The 9,864-nt window shown below is 37.4% G+C and overlaps 1 protein-coding gene across 1 annotated transcript in view; it reads left to right on the forward strand.

Moving 5' to 3' along the window:
- Positions 1-9,162, forward strand: part of Casp1 (caspase 1) — a 19,886-nt gene extending 10,724 nt beyond the window's left edge. The window contains exons 5-11 of the mRNA XM_017800962.2: positions 2,717-2,829; positions 3,358-3,531; positions 4,039-4,273; positions 4,693-4,833; positions 7,272-7,381; positions 7,825-7,927; positions 8,375-9,162. Coding sequence (XP_017656451.1) covers positions 2,717-2,829; positions 3,358-3,531; positions 4,039-4,273; positions 4,693-4,833; positions 7,272-7,381; positions 7,825-7,923 — 872 coding nt within the window. The 3' untranslated portion in view covers positions 7,924-7,927; positions 8,375-9,162. The remainder of the gene's footprint in view (positions 1-2,716; positions 2,830-3,357; positions 3,532-4,038; positions 4,274-4,692; positions 4,834-7,271; positions 7,382-7,824; positions 7,928-8,374) is intronic.
- Positions 9,163-9,864: the final 702 nt, after the last annotated feature.

The following is a 9,864-nucleotide window of genomic DNA, read 5'->3' on the forward strand; positions in this document are numbered from 1 at the left end:
CTGTGTCACAAAGTCCAATTTCCTAGTTGGGGACAATCCAATGCCCACTGAACATCTTACTCCCATCTGTCATGTTCATGTATTTCCACACATCACCAGAGTTAAACATGCCATTCTTCCCGATTTTCCTTCGTTCTCTTCAGCGTGCTCTGCCTTAATATTGTCTCCATCACCAGTTGCTCAACTCTGAAATTCAAAATGCATTCTTGCCCCTTTATCCTCTCATTCTCTATCAATTCTACTTTCAGTCAGTGGCTAAATTTCAATGGATTCCTCTCTCAAATTTGAATGAGCCTTCCTTGTTTATGTTCACTATTATATTGCATGGTCCTTATTTCTAGCATAAAGTAGATGCCAGTCAAGACTCTTACTGGATTTTTCTGTTTTTCAAATGCTGTATTTCTTTCCCCCATTTGACTTGATGCTTCATTCTACAATTAAACATCCAAGTTCTTGCTCCAGTATGAGCAAACAGTATGCAAACAGTTGTATTGAGACCATGCATAGTATGGAAACAGTTGTATTGAGACCATGTCATTCAACAATATGAGAATTGCTATAATTTACTAGACCATTAGGAAAATATTTATCACATGCCAACTGTATTCCAGGCCCTGTCCTATAGAATTTTAGAGAATAATAAACCAGATAAATGATACTTCTGCTTGGATTGGACTTGCATGAATGCCTGTACTGCAAATGAATTTGTACTTAAAAATTAAGTACTACCAAGTTAAAGTTAACGACACTTTAGGAATATAAATTTTAGTACTTTTGTATCCAATAAGATCACATGGCATGCAAAAGTAATTCAAATATTCACAGTGATTCCTACAGAATAAAGTTACTTCTTATTCATGAAAATTATAAAATAGTCATTGTCAATAAGCAACTAGCTTTCTTCCAGCCACTTACCTGGGCTCCTAGAGATCTGGGATACTTCAGACAATGTCAGAAGAACTGAGTACGGTCATCCAGGTAGAGATATTGGAAGGAATGTGCGAGTATTTCTAGAATTTTTGTAAGCTCAGCCTAGATGTGTCACACATGACATATGGTCCTGCCTTCCATTCACTGTAGCCCGTCATTTGGACAGAATGATGGCAACATGTTGCTGTGTGACCAGAAGAGAAGACAGTGTCTTAGGGACTGAGGAGACACTGTGAGTGTGGAAACAGCTTCTGATACAAAATGAAAGCAAAATAAAGATTTGTTTCATACACTATTAGGGCTAGCACATACACACAAAACATTCTAGTGGTCTGACTGAAAGCTCTAGTGGTTCTAGTGGTCTGACTGAAGTGGGTAAGGCCTGGCTTACTGAATACTGATGCCCAAAGCACGTGGCAGGTACAGATAAGAACTCTTATATTTGAATGAGTTGGCCTCTTCACAAATGACTATGGCTGCTTATTCTAGGAAAGGTTTTCCACAATATTTCTAGAATGACTTTTTTTCCAAAAGCAAATCCTTGCTCCTGAATTCTACATTTGGAAGATATTTACAAGTAAGAAAGGCAAATATTTTAAAAACTCCAGTATGCTATTGAGTCTATTAGTGGTGATTAATCCAAGTGTTCCCTCAGATATGTCACCAAATGTGATGTTCCTATGCAATCAAATACTTTACTTCATTCCTTTAAAGGAGTAGCACTAATATAATTAAAATATTTCTGTTTAATTGGCTATTGCTCTAGGTTTCTTGGTACAGAAGAACATCTTTTTTAAATTTAATGAGAATTTCTACACTTTTTAAAGTATATACATTCTAATCAATTTCTATTTTTATTTTTTCTACCATCACTACACTTTGATGCCCTGGCTTAACTGGCTAAATATACAGCATTTTATTTAATGGTTTTTATTTTCAAAATTAATTACAATTTCCTCCTTTTAATAGCTTAATTTGTAAAAAAATTCGCTAGTTTGAAATAAAATATTCTACTAAATTTTTCAGCAAGTACATTACATTGCTTGGTGATGTTGATCTTATGCTTAGATACGACCCTCGGGGTTTTTTCACACAGACCATTGTGAAAACACTGCCTCATATATTTACGTAGTCAGTGTTGAGTTATATGAATTTAACTGGATTGTATATTATCTTTAGCATTTATTATTCTGCTTCGTATCTGTTCTAGTTCACATATTCAATATTGTCCCTTCTTTTCCTGTCATACATTAATAATTGAAATTAATTCTGAAGGAGAGGGCAAAGACTCATTAAAAAAATATATGTGATGTGCAAAAGACTCATTAAAAAATATACGTGATGTACCTGTAAATAACTTTAAAAATAGGTAAACATACATTTTCAAAACTCTTGAGATGAGTTAATTAATATCTCATTCCATAACCTCCCTGAGATTTTATCCTAGGTTTTACATTTTGTAAAATAAATGTATGTTAAACCTTTTATATTGTATTTTAATACAATATTTATAAGTATTTTATCACAGCCTTGAGACACTTTCTTGATTTGCTTTTGTTTAAGATGTTTGACAAGATACTGATCCTCAGGCAGATGCTGCATTATACCACTGTAAATCTCTGGCTTGCAGTGAGTTCCATTAGCAGTCACTCATGCTACAGTGCGGCGATGAGCTCAGGGTTTTCTTCTAAACTGCAGTTATCCTCAATTTCACTTCACACATAGAGGGGCATGAAGTGGGACCACCAGGGATGCACACATGCGTGATGTTTCTTGTCTCTTGCAGCAACTAAGGAAAAACAAAACAAAGAAGAAGAGGTGCACGTGGGACCAAGTGGGAGCCTCAAGCTTTGTCCCTTAGAGAGAGCCCAAAGCATGTGGAAAGAAAGATCATCAGAGGTGCTGTGCCCAGAATTCAGGGATGGAGCGGGCTGAGGAATAAACAGACTGTTCTGAAGGGCTGTGCTTCTTTGTCACAGCTGAGATCATGTAAAATCCTGGAGAACCATTGAGGCACTCGTCCTATATGAAGGATTTCTACATCCTACAATCTGAGTTATACAGAACTGCAGACTTTGTCCTAATCCCGAGTAGGAAATGGGTCAGGTATTGTTCACTATTTTGTTCCGAATCAAAGAATCAGAAACTGGAAGAATCAGCATTACATAAGTTCAGGGATATTGACTTCAAACTTTGTGTTTCTTCCAAAATTTGTCAGGATTAAGGTGAGATCATGACCACCTGGGTTTCAGTGAGCTCCATTCCCATTCCAAAATTAAGATTCAGTTTTATTCCTGTCTTCAATCTGGCTTTCATGGGATTTTGTTTCTTTATAGGATTCAGGGAGGGGAATTGGGATCTGTCTTAAACACAGAAAGCAGAAATTGACTCAAACAAGACTGTTCATCCAATCTGCCTTCCATACAGATTTATCCAATAAGTGATAGATCCACTCGCACACGGCTTGCTCTCATTATCTGCAACATAGAGTTCGAACATCTTTCCAGGAGAGCAGGAGCTGATGTTGACCTCAGAGATATGGAAATATTGCTACAGGATCTGGGATACACAGTGAAAGTGAAAGAAAATCTCACTGCTCTGGTAAGTATTGTCAAACTATAGAAACAATATCCATGTCTAGTAGGAAGGAACTTAATCTCTTGCTGGTTTATAATGGAGCTCCTTTGGAAGGGTCCTAGATATCACATATCTCCTTCAAATTCAACCATCTTTTTTGTAGTTATAAACAATGCTTTTGTTTGAATACTTCAATACATATACTTCTAAAAACCATTCATTTTGTTAATTATCTGCTCTCTATTACACCTCATATATCTAATCCAAGGATGGTGGAAGTGTTCAAATGCAGCCATCTTTTAGTCAGTCTCATACAATACCTAATTGGAGTGTTTCTATTAACTCACCCATCTCTGGGAGACTCTATAATTTTTTATATCCTTCTATTTCATAGAAAGGATATTTTCTTTCCCATGCCATTTATTTTCACGGAGTTAGTCCATGAATCCTCTTGGTGTTTACTTATTGAATAATAAAATTATCATGATGGTGAACCACATGGTCCAAAATCACTGGTCTGATGTCTTGCAGGAGATGACTACAGAGGTGATGGCATTTGCTGACTGCCCAGAGCACAAGACCTCTGACAGTACTTTCTTGGTATTTATGTCTCATGGTATCCGAGATGGCATATGTGGAAGGAAATACTCTGAGAAATTCGCAGATGTGTTACAAGTAAACACTATCTTTCAAATGATGAACACTAGGAACTGCCCAAGTATGAAAGACAAACCCAAGGTTATCATCATTCAGGCCTGCCGTGGAGGTAAGTGCTGATTTCTTCAGAACATAAACCATTCACATACTGATGTTACATCTATGTCCAGCCAGTACTTTTCAGTGTCTTTGGGTCTATTCCTAAATATCAAAGAATTTCTATTTTACCACTCAAGTAATTGTGTCATCTGTGAATTGTGTTTCTAACTTGTAGGTACTTGTTGCATTCTCAACTAAAGAAATATCACTACCAGTATATAGAGATTTATGTTTAGATGCCAACTAAGTCACCTTGAGGGTTAAAAGAGATAAGAATTGTTGAAAATATGGCCCCTGAGATATATGTGCCTACTTATATCTATGAGAAAAATGGAGACTAATAAACTAATAAATATTGTTTTACAGAAGTTTCAAAGAAGAAGTAGTTTCCTTGGAAACATAACGTGAAGCCAAATTTTGTCTTTTTAGGGAACCAAGGAGTGGTGTGGGTGAAGGATTCTGTAGAGGACTGTGTAAACAGAGAATTACAGGATCCAGATTTTGAAGATGATGGTGTTCAGAAAGCCCATATAGAAAAAGATTTCATTGCGTTCTGCTCTTCGACACCAGGTAAAGGGGTTTATGTAGGTTGCCTTGCTGAGAATTACTGAGAAATTCCTACAAGAGTTTTATAGTGCTGGCACCTTTGTTTCATACCGGATAAGATTTTAAAGATCACCCTTTTCCTAGTAATGCATTAAATTTCCCTCATCCAACAAGAAAAACATACATATATTTTTGATGAATTGCTGATTATTAAACTCCTTTATGGTACACAGTATGAAGGATAACAGAGAATCGAAACTGAAAGGTGTATGATGTGTTGTTGAGCACAGTCAGAATACCAGTGTGCCTGGACATTGTGTTTCTACAGAGTAGTGAGAGTGGGGTACAGGGGACAGAAATGCTGACAGTGTAAATTCACATCCTGAGAACTCACATGAAAACCAGACACAGTTGTACAGAGGGCATCTCGAATCCCAGTGCTCCTATGAGAAAAATCTGAAATCACATGCAAGCTAGTCTATCATAGGTATTGGGGCCTTATATTAAAGTGAGTTTCAACTGTAGATATACAATGCATAAAAGTAAATAGACCTAATGATCTAAATGTATGCCATATAGTAATAATATTTAGATTACATTCTGACCTGTCCATTTATTGCATCCTAAAATAGTATGGATTATTTTGACTCTCGAATATTTCTTTGAATTCCTCACCAATACTTATAAATATAATATTTTAATGTGGAGTAAAATAGGATAATATATATAGACTATTGAACACAGTGTTGAATAAACACATTGAAAGACTGTTTAAGTTTCATAATTTAACTCAACTAATGTCTCATATTTATGTTTAAATAGAAGTCATTTAAATATTTCATATACAGGGTTTCACAGTTTTCAAAGGCCCACATTCACTTACTCAAGTCTGGTCCTTAAAGCCTTACCTCTGCTCAAACAGTTTACAGATCATATTCTTTAAAAAATATAAAACATATGTGTAAGGGTGTGTGTGTGTGTGTGTGTGTTAGAGTGTGTGGTGGGTCACAGCATATGTGTAGCATGTAGAACTCATAGGACAACCTTTGGTGTCAGTCTTCACCTTCTACCTTCTTGGATACAGGGTGTCTCTTGTTCAACACTGAATGCTCTAGGCTTTCTGCCCAGGGAGCTTGTAGGAGATTCTTCAGTCTGTGCCTCTTATCGTCTCATAGTAACAGAAGGACTATAGATGCCTGTGCTGCTGTGTCCACCTTTTATGTGGATACTGTGGCTCTGCGCTCACATCTGGTTTGTGTTGAAAGTGCACTCAGTGAGTCATCTCTCTAGCCTCAAAGTTTATTCTCACAATGAGGTACCTCGCTCTGAAGACAACCTCCTTCTGCAATGTGTAGACCATGCCCTTATATGGCCTCTCTAATTTTCCCTCAGCAATCAAAAACACCATGGCAAGACCCCTGCATATTTCTGGTTTAAGCATTGAACAGTCCTTAGTATCAAGCATAACTGTTCTTTCATCAAAATTTCTCCCAGTCTTGTACAAAGCATTCACCTCTGGCTACATAGTCCTTTGCAGGCCTTGGCAAACCTACCATTCATCTAGATTTTCTGTCTCCTTTTCCTTTCCTTTCTCCTCTCCCCTTCTTTTCCAGATGGCTCTTAGAGCCCACTGATCATCCACACTCAACCTCAACCCAGCTCCACCTTTCCCTCTGTACACCACAACCTCACGGTAGGTAGGGTTTTCCTGAAAAGAATCTGGACATCTGCTCACTAACTTTGTAGAGTACTTACAGATACCTACTTCTTCTTTCTCTCTACTTAACCTGCAACAATCCCTCCCCACAAACAGCTGTGCTTTTAAGGAGACTTAATTATTTACATGCATTTTATTACCATGACCATTGACTAAAAAATTTGGTTAAAGAATATGATTGCATATAGAGTTTTTCTCTTACACATTCCTTTGTATAAACTTTAAATTTCTTAGGTACATTTTTGCTTCTTTCCTGTTACATGATTATTATTTTTAACAATCCTCTTTTCCACAAAACAATTTCATATTACAATATGATGGGGTATTTCCCTCCTAAACCCTGGTTAGTCCTCTACTTCCATTCTGTTGGCTATATTATACTCAGTTAGCATTTTTTAAGACACAATATCCTATTTAATAATTGTAGTGTATTATATCTACTCTTCAATATTTCTTTGTGGAAGAAATTGTTAACTCTCCACTTTATAGTTGAGAGTATTACATTTCAAAGTGTATATACTCGACTTAGATCAGAATCGTTACAGAGCACCCAGGACACACACACTAGGATACTTGTTTTCCCAAACCCAGTCACTCTACCACCCCGTTCCACCTCCCTCTACTAGATTACAATTCCTTGAAATTAGGAGCTACACCATCTGAATATCACTGTTGTGCATAGGATCCACCTTGAGTTATAGGAAAATATACTCACTGAACTTTGAACTATGCACTCTATTTACAGATAACGTGTCTTGGCGGCATCCTGTCCGGGGCTCTCTTTTCATTATGAACCTCATCAAATATATGAAAGAACATGCCTGGTCTTGTGACTTGGAGGAGATTTTCCGAAAGGTAGGTCTCTAGGTGCCTCGTCACTTTGACTTCCCTGGATTTTAACTTTTCAGGGTGGAGTCTAATGGGGGATTTTTTGGACATGTTTGCTTTACAATAATGCCATTCTTCTGAAAGAATTTTGACCTTTTGTCAGTCAGCAATTCTTGAAATCAGGTTCAATGTGCTATGATCCGCATCCTCCAGAAAATAGTCATTTGCATTAATGCTTATCTTACCCTAAGTAGAAAAACCAGTCATTTATAATGTGTCTGAGTCCATCACAGCTTCAGAACAAGTAAGAGAATTTCATAGTTTGGGATACATGTTTGTTGCTGAGTAACTTACAGATGCAAGCAATTGTTTTGTTTAGCTTTGCTATAGTCAATGTTGTTTTTCAATCTCAAGGCAAAATTCTCCCCTTACAAAAAAAATATCCATAGACTTTTTTTTCCCTCTTTTAGGTTCGATTTTCATTTGAAAAAACAGAATGTGGGGTACAGATGCCCACCACTGAGAGGGTGACTTTAACAAAAAGTTTCTACCTCTTCCCAGGACTTTAAATTAGTAAGTTTTATAAATGCCTGTGTGTAGTTCATCTCTCTCTCTCTCTCTCTCTCTCTCTCTCTCTCTCTCTCTCTCTCTCTCTTTCTTTCTCTCTCTTTCAGAGAAGACCAATGATGAGTACCAAAATCCCATCTTGGTCCTGGTTTCTGAGTCTAGGGTCATAAATGCAGAGAACAAGGAAACACTGAAGGAATGTTGTTTTCTGTTCAGTTCATAATGCTCTGCTTTTCCTTTACAATCTCAGTCTCATGCTCCTTTTTGAGGGTCAGCTGCTATAGATACAGTGTGAAAGTTTTGTTTTTTATGTACTGCTCTTTCACCCTATATTTATGCAAGTCTTGGCTTTTATCTTTTAAGAGTGTGCGTGTCACCCTTGAGAGAGTGACCTGACACTTTGTATACCTTTCAGCAGAACTCTTACCTGTGTGTAATTTCTGTCTCCCATAGGATCCCAAGGCGTTCAATCATTTTGTACCTGTTTCTGAACTCACATCAACAAGAAGGCTACATTTCTCTAAATGATACAGTAAACCTCCAATAAAAGTGGAAGGGCGGCCTGGGCTGCTGCTGCTGCTGGGTTTTACCTCTCCATTCATTTCATTTGATGCTGTGAAGAGGAACAATATTTTCTGTTTCTTTCTTATTGGATCTGTTCTTTGACCGTTCCATTCCTGTATAAAATGCACTCTGAACAGTGTAACCACACCTTCTCCATACCTTCTCACGTTTATTACGTGCCCCTCCTTCCCGCCATTCTGAGGATTCATAGTTCCTATCTTTAGACCCATTGAGTTTAACCATGATCATTCATTTGACAATGGATTTAGTACTATCCATTGGATCCTGATGTGCACCTTAATGGGTACACAGTGAAGAAATCAACTTCCTCTCTCCCAGAATTCCTCACTAACCAGAAGTTCAGCTGAATTCTTTCACCATGACTCTTAAGAGTTGAACTGGCTAGGTGTACCATTATATCATATACCATATATCATTTGCTGGTCTTTATTCTGTAGAGACATAAATGTAAACCATACATATCTGATACCATAGGACACCATAGGTATCAGAGTTCTCAGAACTGATGCATATAATATAACTATGACAGTTACAGTACATGATGATAAATGACATCTCAAAACATGAGCTTAACACTGACAAAGATTGGCCAGAATCTACCCATTTCTAAGCTCTGTCAATGTACTTCACAATAAAAAAGCAAATGTTGATTCAGGCCTAAGTTTCCAACAGTTCATACTCTCTGAGTAGATAAAACAGTCAACAAACCAAGTATGGAACCATTAGCAGACACAGATGACATTGAACAAATAAATGGCAGGTTGTGATTTCCCTTCGTGGCTCCGTATTAAACATTCACTCTGTAAGGTGACATATACTTAGGAAGGATTGGCAGAAGGTCACATACTCTGTAATGCAATCTTTTAACCCTGAATTCTCAAAAACATTCAAAGTCGAACACGTAGCCTTCCCCATGTCTTTTCACTAAAGTTTCTTCTCACATGTGTCTTCCTGCTGCCATGCATTCATTCTGCTTTGGACTGAGATTGTTTCGAAGAGCAATCTTCCTTCAGAGGACATCAGGAAGTCATGGTAACCGGTCACTCTCAGCACAATGTAAATGTTAAGGTAATCTTACACAGTTGAAGAAATGCATGCATAAAGGACAAAAGGGTTGCCTTGAGCTGTCTAATCAAAAACTAAGATTCTAAACACACAGGGAGGGGAGGCTAGTACTAGATTCGACACATGAGAATTTGAAACATGATACTTGGTTAGCTCTCCCCTGGAAATGAGATTAACTGAGGAGATTTAACTCCTTCAGGATTCACATTTTGGAGAACAGAGGTAGAAACACTCAGAAATCAGAGATAGAATCATCACTGGCAACTAAGGGACCTGGGAGGAAGTAAGCAAAG

This window comes from Nannospalax galili, unplaced genomic scaffold, assembly GCF_000622305.1.
Source record: "Nannospalax galili isolate Female #2095 unplaced genomic scaffold, S.galili_v1.0 scaffold1222, whole genome shotgun sequence".
Lineage (NCBI taxonomy): Eukaryota > Metazoa > Chordata > Mammalia > Rodentia > Spalacidae > Nannospalax > Nannospalax galili.